This window comes from Phyllobates terribilis, unplaced genomic scaffold, assembly GCF_046119375.1.
Source record: "Phyllobates terribilis strain yellow unplaced genomic scaffold, ASM4611937v1 Scaffold_2__4_contigs__length_985480577, whole genome shotgun sequence".
Taxonomy (NCBI): Eukaryota; Metazoa; Chordata; class Amphibia; order Anura; family Dendrobatidae; genus Phyllobates; species Phyllobates terribilis.
The window spans coordinates 400,791,101-400,814,132 of NW_027362762.1; the positions used below are offsets into that span (position 1 = coordinate 400,791,101).

Sequence of the window (23,032 nt, forward strand, 5' to 3'; positions counted from 1 at the left end):
CACCTGGTGACTTTCGCATTCCTCGATGACTCCTAACTGGAGCATTTGTTTTACCTCAGCCGTGTCGGCTTGCCTCCGGGCTTCGGGTACCCGGTACGGTCTCATTTGTACCCTTACCCCAGGTTCGGTGACACTGTCATGTTTGAGACCCGCAGTCCTACCCGGTAGCTCTGAGAACACGTCGGTATTCTGCTGCACCAGCGAGCGAGCCTCCCGTCGCTGCTGTTTAGGGAGAGCATCACTTATCCTGACCTCTCCCCCGAGGCACCCCTGGCTGAGGGTACACGTACTACCACCTGATCGCCACTGTTACCAGACCTGACCGTGGCTCTTTTATTATATGTGCGCCTCCGTGCTGCCTGGGCATCTAACAGATGTTCTTTCATGATGGGCATGACCGCCGCGATCCGGTCCTGCATACTAGTCACGTGTTCAATTATACTCCTATGTGGAGTCGGCTCTTGTTCCCACGTCTCTTTGGCTACGTCCAACGGACCCCTAGGGTGCCTGCCTTACAATAACTCAAAGGGAGCCTGGGGTACCTCACGGATGGCGAACATCAAATAGGGTAGTAACATGTCCCAATCCCTTCCGTCCTTAGAAACCACCTTTTTTAACACGGACTTGAGGGTTTTATTGAACCGTTCTACTAGCCCGTCTGTTTGAGGGTGGTACGGCGAGGTGCGCAATTGTTTTGTTTTTAGCAGTTTGCACAGTTCCCTCGTCACCTTGGACATAAAAGGGGTCCCTTGATCCGTCAGGATCTCCTTAGATAGTCCAAGGCGACAGAACATGGCAAACAGCTCCCGTGCAATCAGTTTCGCCGAGGTGTGGCGTAGCGGTGTAGCCTCCGGGTACCGGGTGGCACAGTCGACGACCACAAGTATATGTTGGTGGCCACGAGCGGATTTTACAATGGGCCCTACCAAGTCTATTGCAGTCTGTTCAAAAGGTACCTCTATCACTGGCGGAGGTACCAATGGGCTGATAGGTGACTGGCCGGATTGTGGTCATGCAGCTGCCGGTGGGGTATGCCTCAGTCACAGTGCCGCATTCTCCACCAAGCTGTAAGGTGGCGGTATTTACACCGTGCAGTAAGTAACGCTGTGACCCGAGCAAGTCCAACATAAACAGCTTTTATTCAGCAAAACTTACAGGTAAACAGAAAGTCCTCTGGTTCGCAGCCGGGTTAACACAAGTCCATAACAACGGCCGCTTCGGGCCGCTCAGAGCCTGACGGGTGCAGAGACTTCCCAGGCGTGGGTTCATCTGCTCACAACCCGCCGAGCTTTCCTGCTATGCTCCTAGCAGGTCCCAACACTGAACAACACTAATCCTTAATGCAGGGTTTTTAAAGGACCTGTGGCAAGAGCCACTGGAAAACCCGGGTTGGAGGGAGGAGGCCGTCCCACTGCCTTCCTGTAGCCTCCCCCAAGAAATGAAGGCCCTGCCGGGTTTTTCTTAATCTGCCTTAGCCAGATAGCCTGACCAGGTCAATGCTCACCTTCATTCCTGCATTGCAGCCACAGCTGTGTCTGTGACTACAATGCACTCCAATGGATTTAATAGGTCTCTGTACACATTCTGGGATATGTAATGTACCTCATATACGATCCCAGTCACTGCCTCACACAATGTATTTGTCACCTAATGAGTTAACTTTTTTTAAGTCCGAGTAGACTTTATCAGACAGTTTTAACTGGTGGCGTGTACTTCTACCTGTATGATGCTGACCAATCATAAGCAGGCAGCAACAAAATAGAAAGAAGAACATGCCCTGAAACTCCTGAATGATTAGAAGGCATGGATAGCTAATAACTTTCAGATAAGTTACCTGTAGGGAAGGGACAGCACAGCTGAGTTTACCGGTGTCACATTTCAAATCCATTTCAAACCCTTCTATCATAGCACTGTCAGCTTGACTATACTATCCCTTGTCCCACACTACCTGTGTCAGTAATCACACTAATGTCTGTTGTGCTCAACTGCAGAACGAGAACAAGTTGCTCTGACATAAATGTGATTACTGTCAGACACAGTTAGTAATCAGGAGAGTTAATATAAGGTTTTGTAATGTGACACAGCTAAATTCAGCTGCACTGCACCTCCCATTATTGACTTAAGCAGGAGGTTGCACCAGGAGATCAAGGCTGTATCATTACATCTCACACACTGAGAAACCTAAGTTACTGTGGGGCGTGTTCTTCTATCCTTTGTATGTTGATGCCTGCTTATGATTGGTCAGCATCACATAGTGAGAGGAAGTACATACCCCCAGTGAAAACTATCTACTAACACCCACTTGGTGAACTCATTAGGTGCCAAATACTTTGATTGCTAATGTTTCCGTAACATAGAGGCGAAATTTAGAAAAATTCCGCTCTGCAGTTACTATTACATCCTGTGTCCAGTTCAGCTTGCAAAATTTGGTGAGAGATTGAGAGATCCTCTTTAACTACATCTGCCTTGTGAATTGGCTGTGTCTATTCTCATACTATACTGTGTTGGGGCTAAGTCACATGACCTCCGTAAGGACCGCATTGGTCACGTCAGAAGAAAGTAGATGTGATTGTCGTCCTTGTGGTGTTTTGCATTCCCATCTAAATCGCTAATAAGTTGACACTTTGTGTCTCATTCGTCACAATTCTATTCACCAGACTCATGTCCATAGTGCACTCTGTGATCTTTTACACATAGGCACACTGTCCATGTGGCATATTGCTGATGTGAATTGGTGCTAACGGGGTGCAGTCCATTGTACATATATAACCCTAAGGTGACACTGCAGTATCATTAGTGTAGAATCTCTAATACGGGCATAAAGCATGCCTACCTGCTTTCAGCACAATGCCACTCCTGTCCTGATGCCGGCTTGATAATATTTAATTGGACTGCTACAATTTACTTTGTATTGCAGTAGGGGTTTGTAGCTATGTGCCTTCATTTGGTATGGTGGAATATCATCTTTAAAGAAGATCTGTCTCCAGGTCAGAAATGGCAAATTCTTGATCTTATTGTATTCCTGCTGCTCCCCTGAGTATTCAGTTTTGTTTTGTTTTTTTATTCCACCATGTGGTTTCAGAGATACGGGTCTTTTTGCGCTAATTTTTATGGTATTCATCAAGGAGGTTTGGTCCCCAGAGAATCCTGTGATCCAGACCCCCTTGTAATGACCATAAAAATTATCACTAACATTATGTCCGATTTAAACTAAAAAACAAAGAAAGAAAAAACAATGGATTACTCAGGGGAGCATCGGAAATAAAATGAAAGTAAAAATTGTCCACTCTTGGCATCGTGAAAGGTCCTCTTTAAAGGGAACCTGTCACCAGAAAAAATGCTATTAACCTGCAGATATGGGGTTAATCTGCTGGTTAATAGCGTTACTAACCTGCCCGCACTTGGCCGAACGGAGAAAATTCACTTTATTCCCACCTGCAGCGTTCTGGTTTCAGTCATGGGGGTGGCGCGGTTTCAGTCGCGGCTGTAACCGTGCTCCCAAAACTGACTGACACTGGGTCTGCATTAGGGCCAGCTGTCAGTTGGTGCCGGCGACGTGGTGATTGAATCAGCTCCTGCACCGCACCCATGAAACCGCAAGGCTGCAGGTGGGAATAAAGTTAATTTTCTTCCTGCAGCGTTCGGCTAAGTGCCAGCCCCGGGCAGGCTAATAATGCTATTAACCTGCAGATTAACCCCATATCTGCAATTTAATGGCATTTTTTTCTGGTGACCGTTTCCCTTTGAACACTTTCATAGAGCTATACATGAATTCTTGAGATGGAATTGAATGAATATGGAATATGGTCCAGCAGTAATACAATGCTATGGAAATGGTTAATATAAATAGAATAATGTGACTTTTTAGATTTTGCTTTTATTATTTCTGTTTATTTTAGGTCTCCCACGGTCTCGGAGTCAAACATGTCTCCCCGAGCTGCTCCGGTTCCTTGGACAGAATGTCAATGCAAGGAAGAACAAAAATGTTGACATCCTATGGCAAGCTGCTGAGGTAGGCAATTTTACTAGGTTTTTTTTCATTAGTGAGCTAGTACTGGATATACTGTATACAAACTATATAAATCCTGTATGTCCGTAATATAATATATGAAGCAAAGAGTCAGCTATTTACTTCATTTCACAATATTATTACTCTGACTCCATTGTACAAATCTTTAAGAATATGTTGCAGTTATAATCATTTTTTAATACAAGATAATCAGAGTACTATGCACTTACAGCATTTTCCATCAGGATCCGTGGTTCTTGATATATCGTATGGATATGTGTGTTGGAGCACCCCAGTAAAAAGGAATATATCCATGCAAAGGAGTTCCTCCATATTGTTCTGTTTGTAGTTTACCCATAGTGCTACATCATTATATATCTTTTATTTTGTAATAAAAAATACCTAACAGTTACTATGAAAATTTTGGAAAATATTTTTGTAAGCAATTTTCTTCTGTTTTGTGTTATATCATGTGAGTTCTCCCATATTCTTAGATATGTAGACGACTAAACGGTGTTCGATTTACAAGCTGTAAGAGTGCCAAAGACCGTACTGCCATGTCGGTGACGTTGGAGCAATGCTTGATTCTACAACATGAGCATGGAATGGCGCCACAGGTTTTTACACAAGCGCTGGAGTGCATGCGAAGGTAAGCAAAATCCCGCTTGCTCAATGGCTCTGTTTTATTTCTCCTCACTACAGCAACCAGGTGATCAACAGATGTGTGTTAGAAAGAAGCAAAAGTCTAAATGTTAGATTTAGTTTGTTATGAAATAAAGGTGAAACCCTTAATAAAGAAAAGTAGTAATAGTAACAAAAAGCAGTTCTCTTTTTCTGCACGTAAATTCATTTGGAGGCCTGATCACTGGGTTTTAAATGGCAGAAAACTCTGATTGTTGGGAATGCATCTGCAGGTTGCCCTGGTTCTCTAGTCATATCCTCTAGAGAAGGATTGGGTATCCTGTTGCTTTACAAATGTTGTACTTATACAGCTGGAAGGTGTCAGGATACCCACATCGGCTCTAGACATATCCCAGCTTTTACTTGTCAGATCATTCCCCCAGGCTGTGTGTTTGTTTGTCATGACTATTCCTACCCTCACCATCTCGCTTTGTTTGTACAGTATATCCGCACTTATGTTCTGTGTGCAGCAGCAGAGATGTTACTGTGGAATAAAAAAGATGTGATTTATATCCTTTCAGTGTTCTCATTAAAACATTGCCTTGGCATTTAACCCCTGTGCACCACTTACCACAAGAAAGCTTAAAGGGATACTGTCAGCAGGATTTCACACCCTAAATTATTTATTTGTGCATGTAGCTCTTTCAAAGACAAGTCCAGCAATACCTTTGCATTTCCAGTCAGTTCTTCCATTACAGAGAAATCATCATTTGAATTGATATGCAAATGAGCATGAAAAACTATTGTAGATCTGAAGCCTCTGTCACTCCAGCTCTATTCCCCACTTAGTACCACCGCCTCCTGCTTGTCTGACAGCCTCTTTGCTGTGTGACTTCAGATAAAGTAGCTGTCAGTCAAGCAGGTAGAAGGGACATTGGGCAGAGAATAGAGCTGGAGTGACAGATCTACATCCTCATTTGCATATCAAATCAAACGCTGATTTCTCAATAATGGAGACAGGGACTGGTCATGTGAGGGTATTGCTGGGCTTCTCTTTGAAAGAGCTACATGTGCTTATGAATAGTTTAAGGTGTGAAATCCTGCTGACAGATTCCATTTTTGCAACCTCTTTCCCTTTGTAGTGTAGAAAAGCTTCTCAGTCTTGTTCCCTCCATACATGTGTATGATATGTTTTTGCTACACGCAAATTCTTCATCCCCTTTTATCCTTTCTGTTGGGTTCACTTATTTGACCCTTTCTATTTTCTAAAACTTGAGCATATGACAGATTTATTCTTTTTCTTTATTTACTGGAACATAAACATTTATCCAACTTTTCTAAGCTAACGTTAGAACTTCAGACGTTGCTTGAGGTTATTTACATGTTGTTTTCACCCAGTATAAGAAAGTGATTTGTAAAGTAGAGAAATAGGTTCCTGTTTTTGTTTAAAGAGTAAGCTTATGAAAAAAAAAAAAAAGTTTTTTAGGCCCTTTAATTCCTTGCAGATCGGTGGAGATCCAAGTTCTGAGACTCAAACCGATTGCTAAAAAGACCACTGAGAAGAGTGCAGCTCAGGAGGCAGAAGCTCAAAACTCCTGCCTTAGCGTGTGTACAAAGCCAAGTATGGTTTCAATAGAAATATTTTTAGACTTTTTGCAATTTTATGCCGCAAAGTAGCTTAATCTGTCTGTGGTTAGCTATGCAAATGAGCTGTAAGCCATATTTATGAATTGTAAAAATAAGTTGCACAAAAAGTCGCAAACTCACTCGAGGGGAGGGGATATGGCATTAAAAAGTTAAAAACATTAAATTACTTACCGATAATGTGATTTTCCTGAGCCCATGACAGCATCACAACGAGAGTGGGGATCCGCCCTTCCAGGACAGGAAACCTACAGAATAAAAGGGCGGCGCCTCTCCACCACCTCAGTTGTTTACAGAGCATGAGAGGACACTACCTAATAGTTATATATCCCATGATTTTTCCTTCTACACACCGCGTGAATCTAACATCACGAAGGAAAAAGAAGTGATCAACTTCTACCAGTGACCGGAGGGAATAAAGGTGCTGTCATGGGCTCAGGAAAATCACATTACCGGTAAAAAATTTCGTGTTTTCCTATCACCCATGACAGCACCACAACGAGAGATTTACAGAGAAAAAACTTTAAAGTTAGGGTGGGACCACAGCCTGTAGAACAGTTTTCCTAAAGGAAAGGACAGCAGAAGATCCCAGATCAAGCCTATAGTGTCTATAGAAGGTGCAAGGTGAAGACTGAGTCGCAATCTTACAAAATGCTTGATGGGGACATCCGCTTTCTTATTGTTCTGCCATGGATTCCCCGGATTAGCACAGAAAGTAGGGTGCACAATTTCCTGACTTCTATGGAAATTGGAAGCCATCTTCGGAAGATAGGGTAGCTCCAGAACCGGCCCATCTTCTAGGATATGTATAAACAAAGGATTAACCGACAAAGCTTGAATGTCACTAACTTACCATGCTGAAGTCAGGGCCACCGGGATAATAATCTTTAATGTGAAGACCCTGAATCCATGGGTTTAAGTGAAGGCTTGTTAGAGCTGTAAGCACTGGATTCAGATCCTAGGGTGCCATCTTTGGACTGAAAATGGGCCTAGATCCAAAACTCACTTTCACATTCCTTGCTTATTCAATGCAGGTTGGACACTGTTCCAGTAGTCTACGGCTAAAAAGGTCCACTTGCAATTCTCTTCCTCTTTATATGAGGTGCTGTTAAAGATAAAAGGTGAGACTTCGCCATCTGAATTGATTAGACATAAGTGTCATTAGGGATCTTGGCAGAGTTCCCCTATAATGGTTTACGTAAGCTAAAGCTACTCTGTTGTATGACAAGACCTTTACATGGTGACCATGTATAGATGAATGGAGCTTTCTTATATACTGCCTAAAGCTTCTTTAGGTTAGAGGAACCGGATCTTTAGAGGCAGCCCACGGGTGTGTACCTGTGACCATGCTATTACTGGAATGTAGGAGATTAGAGTTAATAACAGCAATATTGCCTTGTTCAGAGTTGTAGCCAGACTGCTTATTAATTTTGACATATAGCAGGACTCCTTTTTCTCCATTGGGAGACCACAACTCTTACTCGCTGTCCAGAGAGTTCTGCAGCGCTCGATGGATCTGCCCATAATCCCGAAATAGTTGAGGTAAACTATTGTTAATGCCTCTTCCTTCGATATGAGAGTTGTCCTAACTACTATAATTCTCCATAAAGCCTTAAGGCTCATTAACATCTGAAAGGAAGGACACAAACTGAAAGCCTAAATCCTCATTTTATGCCAAGAACTATTCTCAGGAAATTTGATGTTTCATGTGAATTGGAACCTGATTGTATACAGTCTTAAACGCCTATACTACTATATAGCAATCTGGAACTGCAGATTTAATAGCAGATCTTATAGAGTCCATTTCCAATGATCTAACTCTCAGGAATCTGTACAGCCCCTTCGGGTTGTAGCAAACCCAGGTAGGCCTGGATTAAATAATAGCTTTACAGGTCTTGATTAGGGCACCTGGAGAGCTATGCACCAGAGCAGGCTAGGCATTCACCTTAGTGAGACTGCTGGAAAGCAGAGCAGACTGTATGTGTCTTGGAGCCAATCAGAGACACAGGCCAGGCTCCACCTGAGCTGAGTCTGCAAGTATCAGTGGTTGCCCTGGATAAATATTGTTTTGTTTGATCAAGCTGAGTTAGTGAGCTGTAAATGAGTAGTCAGCGTCTGTCCTATTTAGTCAGCGCTTGGACAAGACCAGAAATATTAATGTTTATGACTTCTGTGCAACCAGTAAAAAGCAATAAAACTGCTCTTGATTGGACCAAACCCACAATGGCTGTATGAGCACTACGTGATGCCTTGTACCTTTTAAGAGTGAAACCCTACATGGTTTATTATTAACCTGCAAAACTAAGGAAGCACTCTTATTGTCACCTGCCTCCAACCGGCATTCCACTGAGCCAGCTGAGCACCAGCCAACAATACTGCCACCCTCTGTCTCAAAATAGAAGCTAGGATATGTTTCCCCCTGAATTCGGTAAGCTTGCCATGCAGTGTTTACAGTTGTTGAACTTGGTTTTGTCAGACATAAACTTAGTTGTGCAACCAGTACCTTTACAAAGAGGGACTATGAGGCACAGGGGCGCTTCAAGGCACAGACACCCTATAAAGCACTACAAGGCACAGAGGCACCCTGACCGAGAGACACTTTGAGGTCCATGAGGTACTAACAGGCACTGTGAAGCGCTATGAGGCACTATGAGGTACGAACAGGCGCTATACGGTACTATGAATGCACCATAAGGCACTATGATATGCTATGAGTTACTATGATATGCTATGCTATGAGGCGCTATGAAGAGCTATAAGGCACTATGAAGTGCTATGAGGCACTATAAAGCACTATGAGACGCTATACGGCACTATGATGCGCTATGAGACACTATGATGCGTTATGAGGCACTGTGAAGTGCTATGAGGCACTATGATGAGTTATGAGGCACTATGATGCGTTATGAGGCACTATTATGTGCTATGAAGCGCTGTGCTCTGAGGCACTGTGATGTGCTATGAGGCACTATTATGTGCCATGAAGCGCTATGCTGTGAGGCACTGTGATGTGCTATGAGGCACTGTGATGTGCTATGAGGCACTGTGATGTGCCATGAGGCACTATGCTATGATGTGCCATGAGGCAGTGTGATGTGCTATGAAGCACTATGATGTGCTATGAGGCACTATGCTATGATGTGCCATGAGGCGCTATGCTATGAAGCGCTATGCTATGAGGTACTAAGATGTGCTATGAGGCACTATGATGTGCTATGAAGCGCTATGCTATGACGCATTATGATGTGCTATGAGGCACTATGATGTGCCATGAGGCACTATGAAGCGCTATGCTATGAGGCACTAAGATGTGCCATGAGGCGCTATGATGTGCTATGAAGCGCTATGCTATGACGCACAGTGATGTGCCATGAGATACTATGATGTGCCATGAGGCGCTGTGAGGCACTATGATGTGCTATGAAGCGCTATGCTATGACGCACTAAGATGTGCCATGAGGTACTATGATGTTCCATGAGGCACTATGATGTGCTATAAAGCGCTATGCTATGATATGCTGTGAGGCAATATGATGTGCCATGAGGCGCTGTGAGGCACTATGATGTGATATAAAGTGCTATGCTATAAGGCACTATGATGTGCTATTTGTGAAGCGCAAAGAGGCTTTATGAGGCACTGCGCTCAGATTTTTATTTAAAATAGTAATCCATCTGAATGAAGGATAAACCTTTCCTTTGGGTGGTAAATCTCAATTGTCAGATTAGCCCCACCCGAAGGAACCAACTGATGAGACGCCGCTGGACAGCAGACTTTCACAAAGACCATGTGCTGTATTAACACCATGTGCCGTCCTATGGATGGAGTAAACAAACTGGAGGACAACAGTAAAAACCTCTGAGTGTTACTTTAGCATTTACTGAGCAGATTGAGGCTCATTTTTGTGGTGAATTCTGAAGCCCAGTCATGAGGCTCTGTGCTTCTCAGACATGTGGCTAACTTTAGCCTAGAGGTCTAAGGTCCAGCTTCTGTCCTGAAGCCAAATTTAAAGCACAGATGGGGTCTTACAGAGCGCACACACACACACATTTTTGAGTTTTGCGCTAACTTCCTTCAGCCTTTCCTAGTAACCATAACAAGGAAAGGGCCCCATAAACAAGGTAAACATTCACAAAGATCACTCACCACCAGCTGTACAGATTCGGAGGCTGGACCAAGTCACAGGTCTGTTCCTCTCCATCCGGCCATGCCTGAGGAATACTGGGGTGGCCAACCCCAGGCAGGGGCGCCTCCAATAGTGCGCCGATCTAAGCTGGAGCTGCTGACCCCAGGCAGGGGCGTAGCTCCACAGCAGCTTCTCCACTGATGCACGGAGCTGGAGCTGCTGACCCCAGTCGTATCCGGTTCTTCAGCAGGTAAGCCTGTCTAAGGTTCTCCCGTCAAGGACCCTCCGGTACGCTCGTCATCAGGGTCGCAGGCTGGTACAAAGACGGAAACATGTTAGAAGACATGATGGGTCTCCGCTACTTCTTTTTTCACCAGCGTGCGTCTTAGGGCGCGATTTCAACCGGGATGCACGGCTGCCAGACCACCATAAAGTAATGGTGCGGCTGCTGCTCGCGCCCGTCCAACTGAACAGGCACCCTTCGAACCACCAAGGCGCTTCCTGGTCCCTGGTGCCGGCCGCAGCAGAGACTGTGCCCTGTTGGAAACCGACCGGCCTAGGTCTGGGAATAATCTTCTCTTCCCGCCGTTTTAACAAGGTTCCCCCTCAAGGACAGGAAACCAACTGAGGTGGTGGAGAGGCGCTGCCCTTTTATTGTGTAGGTTTCCTGTCCTAGAAGGGCAGATCCCCTCTCTCGTTGTGGTGCGGTCATGGGTGATAGGAAAAATGTAGAAAGATCTAAGTGTTATATGTAAAGATGGGTCAAATTTCTCAGTTATTGGAGAGTGACATGCCAGGTCAAGCACGCCAGTATGAGGAGGCTTAAACACCTTGCATGACAATTGTCTCTTCAGAGAGGAAGAGGACTTGAACTCTTGTGCCACCTATTGGAAGTAGCAATCCTACAAGTCAAGAGTTCAAGTCCTCTTCCTCTCTGAAGAGACAATTTGCATATTTTTTTTTAAATCCAATAACATTTTTATTGAATTTTTCCAAATACAACATAAACAAACATTAACACAAATTCCCATATAACACCCCCCCACGCACACACTCTTTGTTCATTCTAGACATTGTTGGTATAATTTAATAATCAATGGTACAAAAATTAGAGGCTGCAATATTCTCCAAAGTTAATTACACCTATATTATTTATCACATTATCAATACAAAGACAATAAACATGTACATAGAAATGTGGGAGCAGATTGTTGTACTCTAGAATTTTGTGGTGTGCTCACATCCATTTTCCATAGACCCATATTCATCCTGTGTTACTTAGGTTGTTATATATTTAATGTAACATTCCAACGTATAGCATATTTAAAAGTAAGAAATTTACCCAGATATAGAACCTAGTAATGATAAAATCGACAAACCATGATAGGCTTTCAAACTATTTGCATATTTAATTTCCCAGAGGAGGATGCAAGGCATTTATGCCTCCTCATACTAGCGTGCCAGGCATGTCACTCTCCATAAAGAGAAAGCTTACCCCTTAGTTCTCAGATATTGTGTGAAATTTTGCTAAGTTTGGCTCAAATAATGGCAACTCAGCCACCAGCAAAACTGACTTCAAATGTTCTTCTTTAGGGAATCGTCTTACATTTAGACTTAATCTACAGAAAAGTTTAATACCATTTCTAATACATTCCATCACTGATTCTGAGCTACAGCTGCATTCACCATTCTGAAAGCTTCACATCTACAACTTGCAAATTTCATCACTGCATAAAATATACATTGTCTGGTTGCACTTCTGTCAGTTGTTTTGGTACACCAGCCATTTACAGTCATTTCACTGTAAACTATTTCTTGTGACAACCAGAAGAACTCTGAATTCAGCTCTTGTACCATTATAGAGGCAGTAAGATGTGTTTAGAAAGTTAGGCCTCATTCAGACACATATTGTACCCATGTTTTAGCAGTCCTCATTCCTGATGTACAGATTTCCACCAGTTGAAAAACACTGAACATGGGAAAGCTATTTTTCAGTTGGAAGAGGATGGTGGACGGGTCTGGTCACCTGACCCTCCAATAGCAGCCATTTTGAGAATAGGAGAACTGTACAGTCTGTGAGTTGGCCGGCACTATTATATGCAACAAGAGCACCTGTAATACTTATATATTAGTTAGTACTACAAAATCATTGTCACAAACACAACTACCCCTGCCACCAATTTGTCCCAAACACCACTCGCTCATGAGACACGTGCCTAGAATGTGACTCCGCTTCCCACTCACTCATAGCTCACCTATCGTGATAGGCCAACAATGAGATAAGCACACCACACAGATAGTCCCCACATCCATGCCACACTTTACTCCGCCACCATTTGCTGTTCTACCAGGCCAGCAAGGCGCCTGCACTGGGCAGCACACTCGTACACATGCACACCCAGTTTTCCAAAGTTTTTGCACTCTGGCTACAAGGTAACACGACCAAGCTATTTTCTCTTCTCAAAATCTTGGGTATGTTAGAGCAACGAGGGAAAAGCTTAATAAATTTTAGATCTAATATACCAATGAAGTACAGTAATAAATAAGGTGAAAAAACAAAAAGACATGCATACAGTAAAAACAGTGCAAAATATAAGGGATAAAATACAGATACTTCTTATGAATTGGATCCGTGAGAACTTATGGCAGAGGAGGAGGCCTCAGGAAATATGAACAGATCTGCAATACTTGTTGCCTTTCCTTGGGTCTAACCAGGATATTCCTTAGATGACATATGATAAAGGGTCTCACCACACCCCTCACTCCTCCATCTACTGAATTAAGGGACTGCTGATTTAAATTCGATTCAAATTCAGTTTTAGCCCTCATTTTTGCTTTGGGTCATATTTTCCCCCAGAAGCCTCTTAGGGAAACAATATGGCCCTCATTGTACTGAACATCCTTCAAGTGTTCTATACATGTCACACATGAATATGACATATTCATAATTCAGGAAGATATTGCGCTCTTGTGGGTTGCCAGCTACCAAAACTTTTGCAATTTTACCCACAGATGTGAATAGGCACCCTGATTATGGAAATGGATCAATGCATTCTGTAAAGCTAGAATTCTAATTCAAAAACCTTAAAATATTGTTTTACCTTGTGCTGTCTATGGAGTACAGACAGAATGGCTACACAAGATGAAGGCATTGATGTGCCTGTGGTGGCATACTGGACACATTTGTTGGCCCAAATGGTTATCCAACTTTGACAGATACCTTTTAATTACTCTGCGTACACATTCCATATCTGCTCTTCATCAGATAACGTGCTTCAGTTACCTATTCACTGCTGGGGTTGGGTGGTGCAGGCAGGGATCCAATGCCCCCAGCCTTTGATCTGTATAACTCATAATTCCACTTATGAAAATCCTGTCTGTTAAAATAAAGATAAGATGATAACCCCTTTAAGATTTATTTACATATAAACTGTGAATGTTAGTGGCTTGGTAGGGTTTTCAGTTGTCCCAATATAAAAGTTATGCACAAGGTTTACGTAATAGTGGGAATATTTAAGAGAAATGCATAGTATTTTGTAGTGGGATCATAAGTGGAATAATGACAGAAGTCTATTGTTTTATAGAATTTGAGATTAGAAATTGGATTAGACTTGTGTTTTTGTACTTTATAATTTAAAGTGACCCTCCACCCTGGCACTGAAAAGTGACTATGTATTTTAAATGTACCTACCTGGTGACCTTCATTTACTCCCCCACCCTTCCACCCACCCACTGCCCACTTCTACTCAATTTGGCCTTCTGTTCCTTATATTTCCAAGATGGCTGCCACAGTTGTTTGTGGAGTGCAATGGTAAGTCTAAACCACACTTTTCCTGCCTTTCCTGTGCTGTGAGATATCAAAGGCAGGGATGATATTGTTTAGACTTACCACTGCCCTCCTGATACCATATCGGCAGCCATCTAGGAAGCAGGAGGAACAGATAACAAATTGAGCCAAGGAGGCAGAGGGTTAGGGCTCGCTCACACTGGCTTGCAATGTGAGAAAATATCGCTTTGCACTCTGACTTATGTTATACAATGATTCAGTGCTCATGTGCAAGTTTTTTCTCAGTCCGGATCGGATCGGACCGGATTGAGAATCTGATCGCACTCGCCAATGCAAGTCAATGGGTGTGAGAAAAAAAATCACACCACACACGGACAATAGGTGTGCCGTCCTATTTTTATACACACATCTCAAAAGGAAACCCAACATTTCATCAGCCAAGTACAGTAAATTCACAGCCTGAACTGTCTGAATAGAATAGAATAGATAGAAGTATGTCAGTGAGGTATATATAATCAGTGAATTGCGTGTGTACTGTTCTGTACTTGTATTTAGCTTATAATTAAAGAAATAACTGAAAAAATGTCTTGCGGTCCCTTTTATTTTTAATGACCAGCTGAGGGAAACCAGACAGCTGTGAGCTGGTGTTATTATTCTGGGGCCAATAACCATGGAGCCTCTCAGCCTATTAATAACAGGTCACAGCTGTCTGCGTAACCTTTACTGGTAATTAAAAAGGGGGCACCCAAAAAAAATGATGTGGGGCCCCCCTAATTATAACAAGCAGCAAAGATTACGCAGACACCTGCGGGCTGATAATAGGCTGGGAAAGGGCCATGGATATTTTATCCTTCGCAGACTAATAACACCAGCTTTCAGCCGCCCAAGAAATGGTGCATCCATTAGATGCCCCAATTATGGTACATAACCTCAGCTCTTCCCAATTGCCCTGGTGCGGTGGAAATCGGGGTAATGGTTTTGGGGTTGATGTCAGCTGTATAATGTCTGCTAACATCAAGCCCAGGGGTTCGTAATTGAGAGGTGTCTGTCAGACACCCCCCATTACTAACCCCGTAGTCAAAAGAAATAAACATACACAGAAACAAAATCCTTTAATTGCAAAAAGCACTCCCCAACAATTACCCTCTTTTACCCATTTATTAGCAAAAAATATCCACTAGGTCCACTGTAAATCCATAATATGGACATTCCACAACGATCCCCGACTCTGCTCAGTAACGTGACCGCTAACGACGGCTGCCGAAACACACTGAGAGTAGCGTGAGAAACCAGTGGCAGTGACAAGCGTTATTGAAGGTCACAGCCGGCGTTTCTCACGGTAACCTCTGTATGAGTAGATGAGGACAGTGTGTGAGTCGGCCCACTGTGAACTGCTGTAACCATACGGAGTTCGCCGCAGTTTACAGCTGGCTGCTCATAGACAGGTTAGTGACGTCACTGCTCGTCACTGGCACTGTTTCTCACCCTACTCTACCAGCAACCCTGGTGAGCGGTAACGTTACTGATGTCACCTCACTTCATAGCCTCCGGATGTAGTAGAGTCAGGGATTGTCGTGGGATGTCCATATCATGGATTTACGGCGGACCCTGTGGATTATTTTTTTGATAATAAATGGGTAAAAGAGGGTAATTGTCAGGGAGTGATTTCAAAGGACTTTTTTGTATGTGTGTTATTTCTATAGACTACTAACCCCTGGGCTTGATGTCAGTGGACATTACACAGCTGACATAAACCCCAAAACAATTTCCCTGATTGCCACCGCACCAGGGAAATCGGGAAGAGCCGAGTCTAAGCGTCAGAATTGACGCATCTAATTGATGCACCATTTTTGGGGCGATTAAATACTGGTGTTATTAGTCTGGAAGGGGCCAATATCTATGGGCCCTTCCCAGCCTATTTATATCAGCCCCCAGGTGTCTGATTAGCCTTTGCTGGTTATTAAAAATAGGGAGACCCCCCATCATTTTATTTTTGGGGTTCCCCCTTTTTAATAACCAGTAAAGGCTACGCAGACAGATGTGACCTGTTATTAATAGGCTGGGAAGATTCTTGGATATTGGTCCCTTCTCAGAATAATAACCAGCTCACAGCTGTCTGCTTTCCCTTAGCTGGTTATTAAAAGGGGGATCCCACGCCTTTTTTTTTTAATTATTTATTTAATAGATTAAATAAGGCTAAACACCCTTTAGTGCTGTTATGATCTGCAACATGTGCTAAGGAAAGAAAGGGGAAAGCTGTCCCTACAGTAAGACTAAGCTAAATCCCTATGATGTAGCGGGCTGCCTGTTCCCAGCGAACAGACCCGCCTTAGTCCTCGGCTAGTCTGAACGAAGACCTATAGCAAAGGGGAGGGGTCCCTAAAAGAACTAAGGACTGGAACAAAAATGGGACACCTCCTAAACAGAGAAGTTGTTGCAGAACACAAAAAGACAAACTGACAAAAAGGTACTAGCGGTCCCAGAATGACCAAGCGAACTGACAGAGATAGGCACCGAAGCACCTGGCTAGAGAAACAGTCAAACACTGAAGTCCAGCACAGCCAAAAGGGCAGAGCTGGAATATAAAGGCAGATGGTCACGTGACCGCAAAACACAAGATGGAAAAAACAAACAGGAGGATTCTAACAAGTGCCATATGGAAGTCACTAAATGGTGCTAGCTTATTATATGTAGAGGGCTTGTGACATTAAATATCTACAGGACATCTATCTTATTTATTCTATCTATCTGTCTAGCTACAGTACTGCTCATCATTATTGGCACCCATGAAGTTTAAGTTCATAATGTGGAATATCTCCTGAAAAAATGAATCACGTGAAACAGTTTTTTTGTAAAGAGCACTCATGTTAAATACAAAAGAGCAAATGATAAACAATTTAAAACAATAAACAATGGAAGGGGAATATAGGAAAACCTAAAGCTTGCTGTGTCACTGGTATTGGCACCTTTTACATTCATTTAGTATGGAAACACATTTTGACTCGCCTGTGGAAAATCACAAAAGAGATTCACCTGTGATTAATTGTCGATGCCCATGTGACATGAATTAGCCAATGAATGATGACTTCAGTGTTTTAAAAAGCCAAATGGTAGGCCCTGTTCCTTTGTCACAATGGTGAAGATAAAGGGGTTGTCTGATGACATCAGAACTGCTATTATTAGCAAACACAAGACTTCCAAAGGGTATCAGGCCATCTCCAAAGACCTTGGTATCCCAGTTTCAACAGTGCACAATGTTATTAAGAAGTTTGCCAAGCATGGAACCGTCAAGAACCTCCCTGGACCTGGAGAAAGAGGAAAATTAACAAGAGATGATTGGGAAAAAGAACCCTGCAAACATTCAAGAGCTTGAACAAACTGCAAAGAAAGAGTGGGAGAAAATTCCAGCTGAGAAGTGCAAGAAGCTTATATATTACTACAAGAAATGTTTGGAGGCTGTCAGCAATGCCAAAGGGTGTGCAACCAAGTATTAATCAGGGGTGCCTTTATTGCTGCACATGCTGTTTATTCTGTTTTTTTCTTTGAAATTGCAATATGGAAGTTGAAAAACAATGTTTTATTGTTGTATTACTTTGGACCACTAATTAAAAAATCCTGAGGATATAACTTTGGTACATTTCCATTTATTTCTGAAGATATTGTACAGTCTATGAAAAAAATGCTGGGATGCCAATAATGGTGAGCAGCACTGTATCTATTCTATCTATATCAGTATGTAGGATTGCTTTATTAGTTTTTAAACTAGCTTTAAATGACATAGAGAATTACAGAATGTAAAAGATGATGTTAAAAACGAATTGCAAACGGATTGCATACGCATGTCATACGGATGCCTTGTGAGAAAAATCGCATTGTACTCGCATGACACTCGTCCTACTTTTCTGGATCAACATCGGTCCGATTTTTTACGCGCTGGTGTAACTCCAGTCTTAGTCACTTTTCAGTCCCATGACAAAGGGTTGCATTAATAATATATATAACCTTCATTGCCATGGTAGGAGACACATATAGGCCCATCTATTGGTGAACACCATGGACATTAGGCCATGTGCTACTGTTTTTACACCTATCCTTTTTATTAGTATGTCCATGTGTACAGAGTGGCTGTTTTGTATAGAGGGCAGTCTTGGTCATGAGATGGATAGAGTACTTCTAATGTCTACATAACCAGTAAATCACTAAAGGTACCGTCACACTTAGCGACGCTACAGCGATCCCGACAACGATACGACCTGGCAGGGATTTTTGCTGCGTCGCTATGTGATCGCTGGTGAGCTGTCAAACAGTCATATCTTCCCAACGACGCAGCAACGATACGGCGACCCGTAACGACCTGTATAATGATGCACGCCTATGTGTCTCAGTTCTGAGTCGCCAATGAGGTCGTTGGTAAGGTGTCAAACACACCTCTGCATGCTACCCAGCGGGGCCTCAACGATCAAAAAATGGTCCAGACCATTTCGACCCGACCAGCGATCTCACAGCAGGGGCCTGGTCGCTGCTACGTGTCAAACGCAGCGAGATCGCTGCTGAGGTCGCTGTTGCATCACAAAACTTGTGACTCGCTAGCTATCTCACTTAGTGTGACGGGGGCTTTATATTTGTTAGCAGCAGCCTTTTTTTTAACTTTTCTTTTGTTCTTTTCATTCTCATTGTTTATACAATTTGACAAGGGCATTTAGAATTTTACTAACGTATTTGGCCTCTACAGTTTATACTAAGCAAGATATTGTCTCAGAAGAGCATACACATAGCTAAATTTCGTTAAGCAATTAAAGGGGTTTTCCCACAAACACAAGTTCATTTTATTCACTAGATCTTGGAATAAAAATAAGTTCCACAATTGGATATGATTAAAAATAATGCTCCTGTGCTGAGATAATCTTATAAATGTGCCCCTGCTGTGTACTGTGTAATGGCTGTGTCTGACCGTACAGGAACATGGTCTGATCATACCACATCTCCTGGGCAGGGAGGACACAAAAGAGAATACAGACACTATAGCATGGGATCACAGCTGATTCTGTGAGGTAAAACATTTAAAAACAGGCAGAGAAATGTTTTATCTCACAAAAAGAATCAGCTGCAACCCCCTACTGTAATGTCAGTATATTCTCTTTTCCTTCACCATCTGCCCAGGAGATGTGGTATGATCAGACCATGTCCCTGTACGGTCAGACACAGCCATTACACAGTACACAGCAGGGGCACATTTATAAGATTATCTCAGCACAGGAACATTTTACTTAAACACATCCAATTGTGGAAGTTATTATTATTCCAAGATCTATTGATTAAAATGAACTTTTGTTCGTGGGAAAACCCCTTTAATGTTAATGCCCTGAGGTCTTATCAGAACATTTTCATAGTAATGAGCAATCTTTTACATCAGAATACAGCTTACTCAGACAGTGTTATCTGACTGCTTTAAAGAGTGAACCATTGTTTTGAATTTTATTTCATCAATTGTACACATGAAAATAAGCAACTTTGTTGTATATCGTGTCAGAGAAATCTGCTTCTTTCACTCTCAGTTCAGAGGTAAAATCTGTTTTCTGTGAAGACAGATTTTCACACTACCGAGTTAATAGATGACAGTTGGTGCTTATGGGGAGGGGGAGGATCTTGAGCCAGGCACGGACAACCTGCAGCAAGTTCTCCTGAAATGGCAGTTATGTTTTTTATTTTTTTTTTACCATAGATTTAGAGTAACTGTCATTTCAGGTAACCCTATAACACAATGTCTGTGTTTGTCTCTAGCTCCTTTCCCCTCCTCCCCTTCCACTCTCCATAGAATTTTCTAAACACCAACTGTAATCTCCTAAGTCAGTAATGTGAAACTTTGTCTTTATTGAATACAGGTTTTACAGCTTTTTCCATTGAATTGAGATTTGAAGATCAATCCAGGAGAAGAAAGAAGCAGATTTATATGAAACAATATTTTACAAAGTTTCTTATTTCCATATTTACTGTTGATTTATGAAATAAAAATGAAAGGGATGGTTACTCTTTTAACATTTCTTTCTCTGAGATTGAAAGGGTCAAATCTTGTACTGGTTTGTTGATGGTCTATTTGCATTTCAGATGTCACTGCTTAGCAGCATGATGATGCATGGCAGCATGGACGAAGTGGCTTTTTGCACAAAACCAAACATAGAAATCTGCCAGTTTTTTCTTTTTTTCTTCACTTGTCTATAATGCATTCTTATGATTTCTCTTTTATTCTCTCTTTTCTCTTCTTTTGACTCCACATTGCTACTTTTGGTTTACTTACATCATCTTTAAATGTATGTTTCCAATATTCTGTGACTCTCCTTTGATGCATTATTTTTTGTTTTTTTATTTGCTATTTACCCTTCTCTTCCAATTTTCTGTATGTTCCATTTTTTATTTTTTTTTTGGGGGGGGGGTCATGATGTTATTTTTTTTTTTTAATTTGCAATCCCAAATTATCCTCTTTGCAGCATTGGAACTCGAGAAATAGTCACCCAGAAGAACTTGAGTGGCTTGGTTCCGATCCGAGATTTTAGGCTGGATCCCAGCCTCCTCTACTCTATTCCTTTGTTAGCATTCAGCCCAAATTTGCTCATAGTTTGGGTGTTCCTCAGCATTGCATACTTGGTTTCCAGATTTCGTTGCAAATAAAGATGAGGCAGAAGTATTTATGCTTGGAAATACAAAGTTTAGTGGGATCTTAGGACTTTCTCACAATGTTGACTGAGCTATGGAGCTTTGTCCTATATCTAATGCCTTACGGTTTTCATTTTACATTTGAAATTTTTCTAAATTTGGGGCAGCTCATTGGAATTGGGCAGACCATTGTTGTATATATGTATTTACTTTCAGCTTACTACTTACCTCATGTCCTTGATGCTGCTTTGTACCTATAGTACCATACATTGGCACTATGTAGCGTATGTATCAATCTTCAGTATTCTATTGAATTTTGTACTATTCATGCTGCTTTCGTGACATACTTTATAGGATATAAGGTATTTACCCATCTCTTCCTCAATGGCCAAGCCATAGATGGGGGTCTAGCTGAGGCTTCATCTTTTGGCAGCATGATCCTAGCTGCACATTTGCTTTCATGGTCAGTTCTGATCAATCTAAAGCTTGATTACTCTAAAGATGCATGCACTTTGAAAATCTATATTTTTATGTAACATTTTTAACACTCAAAAAAACCAATCTTCCTCACCTGCTGCCTGTTGTGCTTCCATGTTTAAATAGTATATACATATAGCCTTGCGATATAGCTCATGCACCTTCTATATCAACCCTTTACTTCGGGCACCTGTGCAATTTGGAAGTGACATGGATGTCAAAAGCCATTGTTTGCTCCCGAAAAGTGCCTTTGCATAGAAATGCCCAATATAAAGTTTGCATATTATTATTTTTTATTCTGCTATGCCTCCACGTTCCTAGAAGTTTGAGATTTTACTTTGTTGGATATGCATCATCCTATTTTGTTTCACAAAATGGACCAGATATGATATTATTTGTGCATTTATATAGATGTTAGGAGCTGGAAATTGATACGTCAGGTCAAATTGGAATCGGGTGTTTACATTTGTATCTATATACCCCTTATTTCTAGCTGCAGTTTAGATTTATCCTTGCTTTTTAGAAAAATAAATCAAAATTTGCATTCCATTTGTCTTCACAAGGTAGTAAAAATATAATACCTTGTAAATGCTTTTTACACTTTAGGCTGATAAGGTCCCTAAGTCATCTGTGCAGCCTACCCATGCACTTTCTGTATACATCAAAGCACTTGAAACCTGTCAGAAGAGACGTGTGTCTGATCAATACAGCTCACATATCTACAAACACTCTCCATTTGGGGACCAAACTGGAAAAGAACATTTACCCTGACCAACAGATATATAAATATGAATATTAGATGGCTTAACCAATTCCTATTTTCTACCCTCACTCATGCCTCATTTTGTAAATAAATTCTTGTCATTGATCTATGGCATGCAAACCATTTTTTAGCTTTAAGTGGTACTTCATATGTTTAAGAAACGAACATTTCTTGTTATGTTTCTGCATTTTTTTTATGGCCTGGTAAATGGGTAAAACCTAGGCTTGCATTTGCTGGCTATTCCGCTGTGTACTAATTATTTAGTGGGATGTCTGACTTCTATTTTATGCAATATATCTATTATGTTATTTTATGTAGAGGATAAAGTGTACAAATAGTTCTTAGTCACTAGGTGGTAAAATTAGCCATACATGTTAAAGATCAATGACATGTCTACTATTGGTTACTATGTGATGTGCTGGAAGGAGATCATGCGAGGTTATGGCTGTATATGTACATACCATAAACTTCCGCTCTATTTTAGTGCATCTTTTTTACTTATATAAGGGTGTTTTCACACTGCATTCAGGCACCCGTTCAGTTGCTCCTCTGGGGCTTACGTCCGAACCTCCCGCAAAACTGGATTCTGACGTATGCACCGAGTGGGCCATAGACTGTAATGGTGCCGACAGAGCGAACGTGCGCTCTAACGTGCAACAGTTTCATGCGTATACGCCTACTGGAGGTGGACACCCAGGCTTAGTAGACTCAAATAATCCCTATTCATATGCCCTATTAGGAATAGAGGGAGGTTACCTGCTCGAGGCCTCCCTTACTCCCTCTATTAACCAGAATAACGAGTGATTCTCTAAGAGCAGTTCCCAATCTGGAGACCTTCAGCCATCCTTGAATTACATATTCATTATTTCTTCTGCTGGGGGCATTACAGGGGAAATGTTTGGCTGTCAGACCTGGTGTTTTCTGGGATGCCAACAGAGACCAGCAGTGATGATCTG

The 23,032-nt window shown here is 42.0% G+C and overlaps 1 protein-coding gene across 8 annotated transcripts in view; it reads left to right on the plus strand.

The window, feature by feature from the left end:
• INPP4A (inositol polyphosphate-4-phosphatase type I A) overlaps positions 1-23,032 on the plus strand; it is a 149,458-nt gene that overhangs the window by 119,483 nt on the left and 6,943 nt on the right. For all 8 annotated transcript variants that reach the window (XM_073664894.1, XM_073664893.1, XM_073664897.1 and 5 more), the window contains 2 exons: positions 3,900-4,012; positions 4,504-4,658. In XM_073664894.1, coding sequence (XP_073520995.1) covers positions 3,900-4,012; positions 4,504-4,658 — 268 coding nt within the window. The remainder of the gene's footprint in view (positions 1-3,899; positions 4,013-4,503; positions 4,659-23,032) is intronic.